The 15,869-nt window shown below is 33.7% G+C and overlaps 2 protein-coding genes across 3 annotated transcripts in view; one reads left to right on the top strand and one right to left on the bottom strand.

Annotated features, from left to right (window-relative positions):
- LOC143422251 (7SK snRNA methylphosphate capping enzyme) overlaps positions 1-8,547 on the bottom strand; it is a 37,619-nt gene extending 29,072 nt beyond the window's left edge. The window contains exons 1-4 of one of the 2 annotated variants that reach the window (XR_013101695.1): positions 8,357-8,547; positions 6,472-7,777; positions 6,176-6,394; positions 3,325-5,519 (exon numbers count right to left, since the gene is read on the bottom strand). Coding sequence is in view for 1 of the 2 variants with exons in the window: in XM_076892755.1 (XP_076748870.1) it covers positions 4,581-5,519; positions 6,176-6,394; positions 6,472-7,767 (2,454 nt within the window). In the remaining variant the exon portion in view is untranslated. Of the gene's footprint in view, positions 1-1,762; positions 5,520-6,175; positions 6,395-6,471; positions 7,778-8,356 lie in introns of those variants that run through there. The other variant, XM_076892755.1, reaches the window with a different exon arrangement.
- Positions 8,548-9,729: 1,182 nt separating this feature from the next.
- Positions 9,730-12,301, top strand: LOC143429526 (uncharacterized). The gene is made up of 9 exons (XM_076905215.1): positions 9,730-9,872; positions 10,080-10,488; positions 10,777-10,977; positions 11,054-11,250; positions 11,317-11,427; positions 11,496-11,770; positions 11,960-12,043; positions 12,085-12,092; positions 12,201-12,301. The coding sequence occupies exons 1-9, from the start codon at positions 9,747-9,749 to the stop codon at positions 12,299-12,301; spliced, it is 1,512 nt and encodes a 503-aa protein (XP_076761330.1). The 5' UTR covers positions 9,730-9,746.
- The last annotated feature ends 3,568 nt before the right edge of the window (positions 12,302-15,869 follow it).

Genomic DNA, 15,869 nt, shown 5'->3' with positions numbered 1-15,869 from the left:
TGAAAAAAAGGATTTTAGAAGATTGAACTCGATATGAGGTGCGTGCTGTCTAAACAGAGCAACAACAATGCATATGAGCTGTTCAAAAACTCATAGTTTTCGGAAAAGTTAATCGTTAGGTTTGTGTACAATGAAGTACTATTCCATCGTATACTTCGTTATCAAATTTAAAAAATTTATAAAAACTGGAGTTGATCAATTTAATGTCTGAGAGTAGCTTATGTAATTAAAACATAATAGCAAAATGGAATTTGTATCAGATTACTAGAATGTGATACGAGTAATTAAGAGTTAATATCCGCTGTTATCTAACACAGCATTTGATTAATTTCTCCGGAACACTCTCGCCCATGGAATAATCTACATACGATGTATTCGATACGTAATGTTTTTACGCTCAACATTTTTGACCAGAATCCCTTTTACGACTATTTTAAAGATCTCCAGACTTCAGCCATCGATGAAAATAGCGACGAACAAGGATCTATCTTCCCTTCTTTCAACTGTTTTGCCATTGTCGTGCCACGCCTTCTTGTATGTATGTACGTAAACGTCCGATGATGATAACAGTGACAAATGATAATTGTTATCACGTTACCAATGATAGAGTACATTCTTAAAGGCGTAATGAAAACAATAATAAGTAGGCACACGTTACATGTGTATCTAATAGAAGTATAAAGAAAAATGAAGAAAAAAAATAGGTGCACGTTCAGGAGCGTGCCCAATTTTTGGGGTGCTGGCGCCCCTTGGTAGATCTTAAGCGACAAACAATAGATTTAAACAGAAATCGAGATGAAGATGAAGAATATTTACGATCAAAACATGCACTCTTGTACTACGAATGTACGGTCAACTTGTTTGGTTTTCTTCATTATCTCTTAAATATTTTAGAGAAAATGCTGTTGCAGGTCAACACGCCTCTCCGTCGATCCTCCCCATTTGTTCACACCCATTTCTAGAGAAAAAAAGAATTGATAAAGTATAGATAAAAATATACAGAGTTTAAAGGATATGTTATTATCAAAGAAATATATATTATAATATATATTATAATATATATTATAGACATATATAATAATATATATTATATATGTATACATTTAATAGTAGATGCAAGCGATAACACGAGAATCTCTCTCATGTTAGCATGCTACGCTCGGGATCGTCACTGCCATGGTATCGAGTTCGAAATTTCTTCACGGCCTGTGTGTTTTAAAATACTAATTTTCTCTGCGTGTGAGTTCGCCTGATCGAAGCTATTTCAGGCTACAGATTATAATACGAACCATCAACTAAGTGTGCAACTGTTTCAATATTTTCCTACATTCCGTATTGTACGTAATTCTGTAAAAGTGAAGATGATAATTCTGTTTAACATCAAAATTTCATAATAATCACATTTTTAAATGAAAATTAGTTATAAAACATACGATCGTTTCCTTAAAGTCGTTCAAATGTAGTAAAATTTATGTGCAGTAATTGTTACGGGAAAAAAAAAAAAGAATGTTACAGCCGCAGGCAGAACTGAATTTTGATCTTCGATGCGTCCTGAAATAAAAACGAAAAGGATTCAAACGATCCCCCGAATCTTTAGCGTAAAATCGTAAATAGTGTAGAGAAGCTATCTTATTACAATAAATTCTGCACATTAGATACAAAACTATGAGATCATTACCACCAAACATTAAATGTAGTTTAAACATAATTAACAACTTTGTTCACCATCGTTAATGACGTGAAAATAAGCTAAAACACAAACTGTATGACTCAAAGCGATTCTTTATTATTAATTCTATTTCTTACACTATGAGTGTTCCTGGTAAGCGTCTAAGTGGTTCATTTTCTTTTTCATTCTCTCAAACGTAACATGGAAAAGTGATTTGCGCCCGGAGTCGATTTGTGCTAATTTGTCTTCGCATTGTTCTTTCAACTATACACGTTCCCTTTTGAAACATCTTTTATATGCAAAATATCGCAATGCATAAGATGATGAACAAGTTAAGGGTGAAAATTTATGATCATGTATTGATCCCACTCGTGTTCGAGACGCAAAAAATATAATAAAAACAAACAATACTGTCTATTCTTTGATCAAGAAAAAGGAAACAACTACAAAACAAATAAATGCAAGAACGCGAAAATAGTTTCTCGAGTTATCACGTGACGATATTATGCAGCATTAATAACTAGTGCCATATGCATTGCAAGCAAATCCAATTAACTGAAATATTACAATCAGATTGGTTTTTTCTTATTGTTTGTTTTTCACTTATTAATCGAACATTAAGACAACTAAGATGGTAAGCATAAGACACCCTCAAACAGGAACATTTTGTGGAACGTGTGTGAAAGTGTTCGTATCGAAGTACGAAATTTCGTATCAAGCTAAAACGTGACTTGTCGCGTGATTATTCCATTTTTCTCAATGATATACAGACTAGATAATACAAGAAGGAGAGCCGCTTGTACATACGTGTTCCGGAAACTTTCGCCGTGCTGTTTTTCACTTTTTTCATCTCCGTTATTACTATTACTTTCCTTTTTCTTCCCATTTCTTCATTCCGTTCTGTAGTTCTAAGGAACTTTTTGTGTTTGTATGAACAATCACGAGTATACCATTTTAAAAATTTTACGTGTCCTTTCTCACTCTCTGAGTGTGTATATGTGTATGTATGTATGCATGTATTATATATGTGTGTAACCACGTTTCAACAACACAATAATACTTTCGGCAACTCTGATCATCTGGATTTTTCCTCTTTCTCTTACACACACACTCTCTCGTACTCCCTATTCAATAAATTCGAAGATTCTCGGCTTTATAAATAAATAACAACTATATGAAACAATACACTCGGGTCCTCTAAAATTACATAAATTTACAGGTTTACAATCTAGGGTCGTCAATCGACATCTCACTTTCCGGTGTTTACTCACTCTATCTCTCGTCCTCTCACTTTTTGCAAAGTCTCTAATCGATTTATCATCCCACATATACTCATTATACAATTACTTTTCCGTTCTCTCGTAATTCTTTCATTCTTCCATTCTCTCCTGCTTTCTTCTATTTCTCCAACTATCTCTGTAATCAAAAAGAAAAATTAAATTAACCGGTTCTCTCTCTCTCTCTCTCTCTCTTTCTCTTTCTCTCTTTCTCTCGCAACACTATTCAGTATAATTCAATCGGGCAACGAGTGGACACTGATTAAAATTAGTAAGTCATATTGTCCGGGGGTACAGTCTGCGATTTAGGTGATGAATCAAAGGGGAAACATCAATAATAAAATCTGCAGACAATCCCCCTACCCATTTTTCCTGTACAATTAAAATAATAATAACAGTTATATCCTTTCTGTCTTCATTTTCAATCTAGGATGACTTCCGAAAAAAAAACTGTCAGTGCTGACTGTCTCGCTCCGTCTCTTTTCAATTTTTAATCTTGCTTTGCTATGCTTTTGTACGCAAGAAATATAACTTCCTTATGGCAACGGTATGACCGCGAGCACGGAGCAGTTTTCTGTTTCCGAAGCACAACCTAAAAATTCGTTTCCTTTCATTATATAATTAATTTCACATTCTTGCTTTCTTCTATATCTCATTCTTTTTTTCATTTTTTTTTTACTTCATCGAAAGACATGGTAAAGCCAAAAAGTCAGTCTTCGATCAATTAACCCCTTTATGCAATATTCGGGAACGTGCTCAGATAGTACAGCAAAATTTCAAAATGCTTGGTATCATTTGTTTTGTAGGCACGTACTTAGAATTTGTTTCGCCCATTCCACTTTCCTTTATCTTTCCGCGATAATTTCATTTTAACATTCTAACGCGCTCAGGCACAGCCAGATATAGACGCACTCTGTATCTCCTTATCACATTCGTACTATGCGTAAAAGCGATACAATTTCTATCACGTACAGTGTTTGGTTTTACATCGTTTTTCCCTTTCTTTTCTGCTCTTATTATATTATCTTTTATTATTCCTTCTCGAGTCACATTCTCTAATGGAGCATCACACGTTGCGTCACATATAATACCTATATAATAATAGTAGTATTAAATAGTCTTAGGTTCGAGATCGATTTTAGACGCACTGATACAAATTACATTACACTGAAACTCTCACCAGGTATCCTACAAAAAAATCTGTTTATTCGGCATAATTCTGAAGTAAAAAAAAAGAAAAAAAAAAGAAATGGAAAAAGAATGAAACGGAAAAAGAAAAAGGAAAGGAATGAAAAGTGATGGAACTATGTGCTAACAGTGGAACGGTTGCATTACGTCCTCGTCAAAATCTGGAAACAGAATATACGGGTATTGTGAATAGTATCGTTCAATATTTCTGTTTATCACTATGTATTTCTAAACAAATCTATTTAAACTTTTACTCTATTAAGACTTCATTAAAAAGCAATCAATACCCACTGCCCTCTTGAAATGTTCATGAAGAAAACAAAAGAGTGAAAGGACGAGTGAAGAGAAAAGAGGTTGGTCAAGTAGATGGGTAACCAAATAGTCGAAATAGCCTGTATTTTGGTAGCACCGTTCACGTTCTACGCAGGGGGCTGATTTGAAAGAGTCTACGTATTGTCCGAGATCTGTTGACAGCGTTGCCTTTCTGTTTGCTTCTCTTCGCAAGAGATCCTCGAGCGACCTTCCATTTCCATCCATTCTTTCGTATTTAAATCTTCTTTGTCTTTCCTTGCATCATTCCCTTTATTTAAATGACTATTTAAATAATTGTCTCTGGATTCATTGTCCCTCCTTTGTTCCTTCTCCAACTTATTTTCATTTACAGAAACCAATTTATGTGATGTTTTCTCTCCTTTCACTTCCGTTGTTCTTTTATTCTCATTGGTGGTGAGTCTAATCGTTTCATTCTCCTGTTTGGATTTCTTCACATCTACCATATTCACATTATCTGCTTCGATGCTTCGTTTTGGTAGTGTCTGATTTTCCATTAACGTCTCAATACGTTGCTGCACGTTTTCTAAGGTATTTGTCGATGTTATACTCGATTCTTGTTGACTTTCTCTCTCCATTTTATCATTCTCCATATTGACGTCTACATAGCACATTTTGGAAGCATCTGGTGGTTGATTGTCGCTATTGTAACCAGGCGTATCGTAACATGGAGTAGTACTAGGTGCATAAACGTTTTCTAGTTGGTCATATTGGCTCATGGACTCATTGCTTTGTTGACTGATCTCTGACATATTTCCTTCCTTAACTTCTTCTTTTTTGAACAATTTCTGTTCGTATTCCTTCTGCTCCAGTTTCCTCCTCACTTCGTCCCGACGCTCTTGTCGTTTTGGCGCGGTTGCCACTGTATTCGCCGAAGTTTCCGGCAATGGACCAGCTTTGGTGAATAAGTGGATCGGCCGTTGAAAACCTTTTGACGGGTGCGGTGGTATCGATAGCACTTCGCATTTGGAAAAACCAACTTCGGAAGATAAAAGATATTGCGTGAAGTTATGCGGACGAAATTCGATACTTTGATAGTTTTTATATATCCTTTCCTGAAAGAAAAAAGCGAATTGATTTATTTACTACCATTCTGCAAGAAACTAAATGCATGCTTTGATGAAAATTATGATGTATAAAGAGGTTCACGCAACTGAAACACGTTATACTTTCCTTAATTGAATCAAAGAAAACAACTACATTTTCACAATATACAGGGTGATTCGCTACTCGTGTCAAAAATTTTTACAGCTGATACGACACTTCAAAAACAAAAAAGTTCATATAAACCTAGATTGGACTTGCAAAAATAGCAGAGAAAATTGGGATATTTGTTTTTTCAGAGAAACAGCAGTTTCACTAATATTATTGATTGTATCTTTCAAACCTCTAGTTTTTTCTCCTCCAATTTTTACAAATCAGACCTAGATTCACCTGAACTTTTTTGCGGTTTTTAAGGTATAGTATCAGCTGTAAAAATTTATCGCACAAGTAGTGAATCACCTTGTATAATGATGTATGTATACTTTACAATTGCATCATTCTTCAAAATGAAGATGTATATTTTTTGTACTAACGTAATTTTACTTAATAAGTTTGTGAGATAAAAATGGATTAATTGTAAAATGCACTATTATATTTTAAATTCTATCCCTTTCTCCTAACACTTCTTTCTAATTGCAATTACAAAAGAAATATGAATTGTACTTACTGTGAGGTTTTTTTTCTTGTTATAACTGCTCCAACCTTGTGGTTCTAATATTAACACTCCACCCGGACGCAATTGCGCGTACATGCGTTTGAAAGCTTGCTTCAAACCTGCATCGCCAAAATTCAAGTGTATCCATTTAGTTATTGATAAACACAGAATCGTATCGAACTGTGGTTGTTCCGTACATAATAGTGAATCATCCTCGAGCACATAATTACCCTAAAAATAAACAAATTTAAACTTCTTGGATTATGAGTACTTAATATTTCATGCATATTTGCAATTTAATAAAATACCTGCACAAATGTGACATTGTAAGGGAAACCTTTGTGACTTTTATTCTTTGTAAAACCTGGAATATCAACTGGGCCATAATTGATTGGCATAGACATTGGGAAGAAGTTTACATCCTGGTGATCACTGTCTTCGTTACCAGCAGGTGACTGTGCACAATTAACATAATATTTGATATTTTTACGAGCAATATTGATGAGTGTTCTATCAATATCAATACCAGTTACACTGTGAGCAGAGAAATCTCTTGCAACAGAAAGAGTAATGTGACCAATATTACAACCAATGTCTAATACATCTTTCCCAATGAACAGATGTTTTCGCTGTCCAAATACTGTCAGTCTTGTGTCCATTTCATGATGAGAGTTACGGTACCCATAATACCTGTTGTAATTTCCATATTGATATCGTGCATCTTTCTCTCTGAAATTAGGTAGAGATTGTTTCTTTTTTTTATCCTGACTTGGCCGATGTTGTGGTCTAGGCTTCCATGCACCTGGCTGGGGGATCACAGGACTAACAATTTTGTCTTTAACATCCATCTTCCTTAACCTTTTGTCTTTAGGTTCCTCTAAACCTTTCAAACGTAACTTATTCTTATCTTTCTGTGGACTTTCTGGTTTTGGTTCTTTAGGTTGACTGGATAAATTTGTTGATGGTGAGTTTAACTGTGTTTGTTGTTGTTCTGTCTCAATAGTTTCTGGTCCAGTTTGCACAACTGATTCCACAGTGTCAATAGTATTGCAATCTTTACTTTTAGTTTCAACTGAATCACTTCCATCATTTCCCGAGCCAGAAGATGCCCGTTTTTTCTTTCTATTCCGCCGTTTAGAGCCCTTTTTTGATGGTGATATTAATTGCTTCTCATATTCGTCACTGTCATTGCAATTGCTTAAGTTCAAAGGATCACAGATATTCGGTGGTATTATGACTTCGATAACTTCTTTTTTGTGCTTAGGTGTTGGCAACGGGCTAGACTTGGGTGTAACAGCATTCATAGCTCTATTTATTTCCTCATCTTGCATACTGTTCAAATTTAAGGGATCACATATGTTTCCACCAAGTAAAAATTTTGTAGGTGGAATAATTGCACCCTCTTTCTTTCTACGTTTATATGGTGGAAAGAATTTACCATTACTGGTAAAACTTTGCAGACGCTTCCTACCAAACTTAAAATGACGATTGTCCTCATGCTTGTGTTTTTTATGAGATGAGTTGAATGTCTTTCGGGCTTTTTCATTTTCCTTTTTAGCAATATGACCTACCTTGGTAGTACGATCAACTTGTGCAGATGACATCTTGTGATATCTAAGAAACAATTAAAGGATTTGTATTAAAAATTAATATGTATCATGTTAAAGTAAAAATTTAAGAAATTACATTAAGATTGATGTTCATAAATAATCAATGTAAATAGTAAAGATATTGTACAATATTTTTATAATACTTTTTTAATATGTAGTATAAATAAATCCTACATAATGAATGTAAAATTTGAAAACAAAATTTTAATCTGTAACATCGATTTTATAGAAAAGAACATACAAAACATAAAAAAAAATCTATTTACTTAATCTTGAAAATAATTTTCTTTTATCACGCACCAAAAGACAATTGCACCGCTACTCTAATATTGGTTACACAAAATTTTATTTGTAATGTGTTAGTAATTTTAAATGGAACATCTTTCTAAAGAGTAATCCAATCATTTGTCCCGCGAACTCTTTATAATCATATATATACTGTTCTCTGCGTAAATTTATCGTTCCCGCGATCGCGCATGCGCAGACTATGGTTTATGCGTTCTGTAAACGGATGGTCGTCAATGCCCAGAATTTTCGTTTTGTGTTTCCCTCCTTAATTGCCTTGCCAGGCAAACAAACTTACCGTTAAACGCTTTTCGCACAGTTCTATTTTCACTTTGATGTAGTTTTTACTTGTATTAAGCACAAGAAACCACGTTTACCGAGAAGTATTTGATACACCTAGTTCCGAACCGTCGTTGTGCGCCCATCAACGATGGCGAATAGCTGCTTTGGTTGCTTTGCTCAAACTCCATTTTCTATGTGAGTACCCGAATGAGCCGAACGTAACTTCGGCAATTTTCGGCAACGAAGTAGTATTTGATCGTGCAAAAACAATTTTTCAAATACCGTATTGCTATGAAACCGTTAGAAAATTCAAGAAAATATAACGTAATTCGATTATTTGAATCACGTAAAGTTAAAAATAAAAAAAAAATTAGGTTAACTATAACATTTTTTTGCTGTTATGTGGTATATACATAATACTATACAGATATGTATACACATATCATACGCATAAAATCGTTTTGTTATTTGTGCATATTTAATGCTAATAGAAATGACCAAAACAATTAGTATTAATTAACAAATGTAGTATGAATCAAACGTTTAATGAAATTTAATTTGCCGATTTATTAATAGTTCAAATACAACACGTATTAAAATATTCCGTTTTGCTAATAGAAATTACACAAGAAAATGAATTAATATCGTGGTTAAAAACTGCGTTCTATTGGCTACGACTTTACTTTGTATTATAAAATATATAAATATATAATTAATTAGTAATCCGAAATTTTACTCACCGGAATGAATGAGATGCGAGTATATCGATCGGAACTATGAATAAATATGATTACTATTGTATGTATATTTTACGTGCATGCAAGATGCAACGTTTTTCCCAAATGTGTTGCACGTGAACAACGTACAGAGGTGCACAACGAACATAACTGACGGTTTTTTGAATCGCAAACGATGCAACCAACAAATTAGAATAAAACTGCGCGCGACGAAATTCCAATTAACCAATGATATCATTGGCGGCAATTAAAGAATTTCAAGAAACTTAAAACAGTTTTTCATTTTAGACATTAGTTTCATTTTACGATAAATTTGATACCCATAAAATAATTTAAAATATAAAGGAATAAATAAAAGTTGCTCGACATCGTTTACAGGGCAAAGATTTCAAGCGTATTTTTTATCGCACATTTTATACGTATATCATTTGTTTTAAAATCTTATTTACGATTGGTTCGCGTTGCTTTGCAACAAATAAAACAACGAGCAACTTCATTACAAACGTGGCGGGTTTCTGGTGCACTCGTAATTTTTAGTTATCCGTGATTTTTTTTCTAATAAATTGCGTTGTCCTCATATTTAAAATATAAACACAGCCGTTTCGTACACAGTGTTAACTTTCGTACCATACTAAGGGATTGTGTTCAAAACAATAATACCGAAACAATATGCAGAGTAAAAATTTTCTGTTTGGAGGACCTAATTTGAAAAAACAAACACCACTTGTACTGTTCACAAAATACGATTTCGAGCAAACAGAAAACTCCAATGCGTTTAATAGCCGGTTTTCACAGGTATTGTAATAAAATAGTAATATTTTCGAGATTTGTTAAAAGATTATTAGTACTAAAATTTATATTTACATTTACCATAAAAATCTAAATTCTGAGCACAATCGATCCATATATCTAAATATAAAAATATCCGCATTTAAGTTTGGCGAAATTAATTTAAAATTAATTATTGTACAAAAAGAATGTACGTTTATGCCCATTATTTAGCAATTTAACGTGCCCTGTCAACGACTGTCTGACGAAAACGAATGTAACTCGTTTTATACGCCGCTGATGGAAAAAAAACCTGTATCAATCCCGAAGGCACCAGTGAAACATAAAAATCAACCAAAAAAATTTGATTTAAGACCAAAAAAATTACAATACTCCGATGATGAATCGGATAGCTTGAACACTGGAGATAGCGGCATACACCTTGGAAGTAGCCACCTATTAAATTACAAACAACATACATCTAAAAGCAATAGATTCGGCTCTTCGCAAGAGCGTAGATTAGAAACCAAATTAAACAACACTAAAGTACAAACAAGCGATAAAGAGAACGATAAGAATGTTATAAGAAACACGTCTGTAAATGTATCGAACAACGGAAACAATAAGACACAATCATCTGTAGGTAGGTGTACAAAAAGTGATACAAAATATACATACATGTCGAAAACGAAAAATACCGATGCAAAGGAGAAATTGATCCATTATCGCGTATAACAGTGTACGTTAGCTGTTAATTTAATTGTAATAAGTATGCTATTCTTAAGGGAAAATATTGTAATAAGATTGTATGATATAATGCTATTTTATAAACTGATAGATCTGTAACAAGTAAAATTTGTGCAAACTTAAAATGAGTCAGAAGTTTTAATTGTTTTATTGTCATTCAAAATGGCACATTTTTATTCTACAGTATTCAATTCGAATGCAGAAGCGTTATCTCAATGTGATGCTAATCTTGATTGGAAAAATCAGCTACGTTGGCTACAGCCCAGGAGAGATATTGGTCTCTGGATTGAGTGCTGTAGAAAAAAGTGTAAAAAATGGAGATTTACTGATGACTATCACGATCCGACAGAAGTACCCAATATATGGTACTGTGAAATGAATTCTGGTCTGTAGATTTATTTTTTAATAATTTTGTATATTAGATATATGTGTATGTTTGATATCATTGTTTGACTTTATAGACAAATCAATAGCATCTTGTGATATACCAGAATGTCGTATACCCCTTGCTATCGAATCTACTATAATCCATAATGCTTTTAATGCAGGCAGTATCGTATGGGCACATATCAAGGGTTTTCCATGGTGGCCAGGTATAGTAAATGATTGCCCTGATACATTGACATTCTATAAACGATATAGAAAATCCCGTAAAGTTGTAAGTCTATGCATTTTGTATAATATAGTTTCTTCGTATGCGATGTTAAGATCATTATAATTGTAGGTCAGTTACTTTGTTTCTTTTTTCGGTGAAGAGAAATTTCATTGCGCCTGGCTAGGAAAAAAAAATCTTAAACCATTTCGGGCATATAAATATAGTCAACTTATTAAAAGGGTATCTAGTTTTATTTACTATAATATTTTCAATTTTGCGATATCAATTATAAACAATTTCTATTGCAGACAAAAATACATGGAGTTGATTACAAAGAATTGTTACAGAAAGCATATGAAATGGCTACAAATGCCCTTTCGCTATCAATTTTAGAAAGGTTACAAAAATTTAGTTATATAGCACATTATGAAAACTTCCATGATGTTAATAATAATTTAAGTCTATCACATAAGAGCACAGCAGAAATAGATACAGATACAGATTCAGATATAATATCTAATTCTTATAATGAAAACAATTACATATCATTAAAAGAGTTTTATTTAAACATAATACGTAAGAAGTAAAAGATAGATTAAGCCACACTTTTTTCATAAAGAGATACCAATATTTAAGTTTAGAAATAATTATATTGAATTAATATTATAATATTACATTCACTTTCGTTAAATGTTAATGTTATATACACTTTAGTTAATATCATCATATTGATACATTAAGTGTATACATTTATTTGATAATTTATTGGAAGATCTGTAGATGGATCTTTCAATCTGCTTTTTATAATTTATTTTCGTTTACTTAATGTCGTCTTACACTCTGGATTATCAACCATGTAGAAAAACTATAGGTTTAGGTCTGCCCTCTATAATTTAGACCGGAGGGTTCAGGAATTATATTAAATCTAACCACTAATTAAAGACAAATGTAACAAGGATTTTATATTTTTTTATTATGTATATACTGTTATAATTGTATTGTAAATTGAACAGTTTATTTATGTGATATCATTGACGTACAGAATATAAAAAAGACAAGTAACATAAATAGATTAAGCTATGTATCAACTGAGTTACTCTTGATCGGACATTAGCTTTTAATTCATCAAATACCTGTATGAGGGCATAAGGTACATGAAAAATTGAATAATTATTGTCTTAAGTATAATTTTAACATAATGAAGAGTTTGCATTAGTTAGTTTTACTATTGTCTCTGGTATCCCTGTGTGGTGGGGATCAGAATACACCCACAGTATCCTCTGCTTGTCGTAAGAGGCGACTAAAAGGGGGAAGCAAGATTTAATGAAAATATAAAGAAGAGTAATCTTAGTTAAGAAGAACTGAAAATATTGCTTTAACTCTTTCTGAAGTTAAAACACGAAAAGAACCGTGCAGTATCTATCGGTTAGTACTATTTTATATTTTCCATGCCGTCTTTAATTCTATAACACTATAACTATGTGTTATATCTTTGTTTTCATAACTTCGTGTTATAATATATATAGCACAAAGAAGTAAAGTTGCTTTGTGATGTATTTGCTGGTGCATGTAGATAAAAGCAATAAAACACTTGCAGACACAGCTAAACAACTTAATAACTAATTATTATATGTAAAATTAAAATTAAAGTTTAATATAAAATTCGATAGAAACAGTTAAAGTTATCAATAAGTGTCATAAAAGTTGTAAAATTAATTAATACGAAGGTTCAGGATGACTCACTACTCATGCAACAAATTTTTACTGTGCTGTTGATTAAATAAAAAAATTACTTAATTTTCATTGAATAGAAAAAGTAAAATAAATTATATCTCCCGCGTTAGAGGTAAGAGAGAGAAAGATGCTATAAGAAAAAGTAAGACAGATGATGCCGACCCTACTCTGGAACCTCTAGCGACATTTCTTTGAAAGGTGCTCAAACTGGTCGCACATAATTATCGACAGCGAAGTAAACTACAGAAGAACTACTAGCGCCATTTCGCGGAGAAGCGCTAAAACTAGTCGGGCATTAGTTTCAGTACTTTCCGTAGTGATGGCGCCACCAGTTCTTCAGTACTTTACTTCGCTGTCGATAATTGTGTACGACCAGTTTGAGCACTTTACATCTAAAGCGGGAGATGTAATTTATCTGACTTTCTATTCAATGATAATTAAGGAATTTCTTTCTTTAATCACCAGTACTCTAAAATTCTGTAATTAAGATGAGAGAGAGTGAGAGAGAGAGAAAGAGCGAGGGGGGGGGGGGGGGCGGGAGAGAGTGAGCAGGGGAGAGAAGGAAAGAGAAGCGGAAACGTAGTCAGGAAGGCAATAGATGTGTAATATACAAGGTGATTCACTACTGGTGTGAGAAATTTTTACATCTAATACTGCACCTGAAAAGTAAGAAAAAAGTTTACATAAACCTAGGTCTAGTTTGCTAAAATGACAGAGAATTTTCCTTGGAGTCGTGCCGTGGTGAGGAATGAAGTCTTTGATGTAGGTTCTTGTAGGCATGCATATTGGAGCGAAACAGCACGGAGCTGAAACTGAGAAGTTCATAATTCCATAGAAAAAAGTGGTTTTTTCAACGGTTTTGGCGAGCGGGGGCAATGGACATGGTCAGAAATATTACACTTAAGAGACCATACCTGTCACTCAAGAGAGCCCTACAGAGATGAGGAAATCTCTGGCTTGGGCCGGGGTGCAGAGAGTATTGGCTCTCTTGAGTGACAGGAATAACTCACGTATGGACACTGCGGAGTTGCAGCACCCTCTATTTCCATTTAGTAAAATTGGTCGTAAAATAAAAATTTTGTAATAAAATTTGTCGTTAGAAATTTTCCATGGAAATTCGCGTTTAGGGTTAAAAATGAAATTAACCCTTTGAGTGCTGTGAACGCATATACAGTTCACCTGCAGTTTTCACCATTTCACACAAAATTTCTTTGCTTCCGTGCGGCGGAATAAAAAATTGATTATGTTATCATAAAGCTTAGTGAATAAGGAAGTTTTTGCAAAATTTGTTGCCCTCTACGTCTAAAATTAATTACCTAAATAGGAGATTAAAGTTTTCGCAATTTACAAATTTCGCCTCCTGAAATAAGTTTAAATTTTTATTACTCCACCTGTTCTCGAGTTTCAAGGTAAAATAGAGACTATTATAATAGGGAATTTATTGCTCTTTTCAATATTGTTTGTCATTTTCTTGCAGGACTTACGGTTTGGAAGATACAATTAATAGTATGAGTGAAACTGCTGTTTCTCTGAAAAAACAAAAATCTCAATTTTTTCTGTCATTTTTACAAATCGGACCTAGGTTTACATGAACTTTTTTTTACACATTTGTGGTGTAGTATCAGCTGTAAAATTTTGTCAGACGAGTAGTGAGTCAACCTGTATACTTGCGGATACTTGTCGGACAGCTGTGTTTATTAATTAAAATGAAAATGTTTGATGCAAACTGACGATGTTCTCGTTACCAAGTAGTTCGACTTCATTCTCAATGTCGCTGTTCGATTTAAAACGGTTTCGCGAACGGAAATCGAACATACATAAACTGTTGTAAATCGAGATGTTAATGTGGCGCAAAGTTCGACGAGGTCGCCGGGTTAACGTGACGTCAGCGGATGCAGAGACCCTCGACGTGGTGAACTGCGACAATATTTGCGTGTGTAAAGCGTTTCTTAAACGTGCATATGGTACGATTGCGGCCAATATATCGGAGTACGGCATTGCTTCGTAGTTTGTTTCGAAATCCTGCCGGAAATGTGTCGACACGACCGGATAGCTGTTGATTATGATTCCTATGCCTCGATATATGTATACGTATATAGATAAGATGACGAAGAGGAATCAGATGTTTATGTTATTAAAACGTATAAAAAGAAATAAGAATCTTATTATATGTGTTTTTCTTAGAAAAGAAAAAGAAATTTTTTTAACATGAAAAGGTTTCGAGAATTTCAGACAATCAAGAATGAAGAGAAACGGAGGGAAGGTGGATAGACGGGACGTCTGTCGATTTTTCCAATGACCCATGGTTCACTCTCTCATCCTTCGCAGTTAACACTCCCCCCATTTGGCTTCAGAAAGGAGGGAAAAAAAACGATAACCCCAGATACCATGGCCGGTATATACGTGTTTGTTATCGTTCTCGTAATAGTCGAACGATCGTGTTGCTAACCGAGGTATACTCGGGTTATCAGGTCTGTTTGTCCTTCGCTATAATTTTGTTACTTGTTTTGCTTCTTGGCACTTTTCTTTGCCTGTTAATTTACTCCCATAATCATGTGCAATATTTATTAGGTAAAAAGATATTTAGATTTTATGCCACGTATAGGCGTCAGTCTATATGTTATTAATTTGAGCGTATATAAATTTTACTTACAATTTTTAGACACCCTTATATTGTGATATTATTTATTGTTTTGAAATCATTTTTTCAGAAAGATTCTAGGACAGATATTTTCTACACCTTGAAATGGCTTTAGTATACATATATTTTAATGCACTCTGTGTGGCTGCGCCACTGCTTCAAGAAATAACTAGGAAACCATTGAACCCGGCACGTGGAAATTCTATTTCTTTCGCTATTTCTTAATCGCGCCCTTTAGTTCACATTCTTTTGGGTGCTACTTCTGTATGAAAGAAAAAGAGATAGGAACGATATAGGAAATCTTCCG

This window comes from Xylocopa sonorina, chromosome 1 (assembly GCF_050948175.1).
Source record: "Xylocopa sonorina isolate GNS202 chromosome 1, iyXylSono1_principal, whole genome shotgun sequence".
NCBI lineage: Eukaryota > Metazoa > Arthropoda > Insecta > Hymenoptera > Apidae > Xylocopa > Xylocopa sonorina.
This window is presented reverse-complemented; position numbering and strand designations above follow the sequence as displayed.

What these genes read in the sequence shown, in the direction of transcription:
- LOC143429526 (XM_076905215.1), top strand. Translation starts at nt 9,747, where the DNA reads ATGCAGAGTAAAAATTTTCTGTTTGGAGGACCTAATTTGAAAAAACAA. An exon ending in TAAGACACAATCATCTGTAG is followed by an intron (nt 10,489 to 10,776) that starts GTAGGTGTACAA and finishes TTTATTCTACAG; the next exon opens with TATTCAATTCGAATGCAGAA. An exon ending in ATAGAAAATCCCGTAAAGTT is followed by an intron (nt 11,251 to 11,316) that starts GTAAGTCTATGC and finishes TTATAATTGTAG; the next exon opens with GTCAGTTACTTTGTTTCTTT.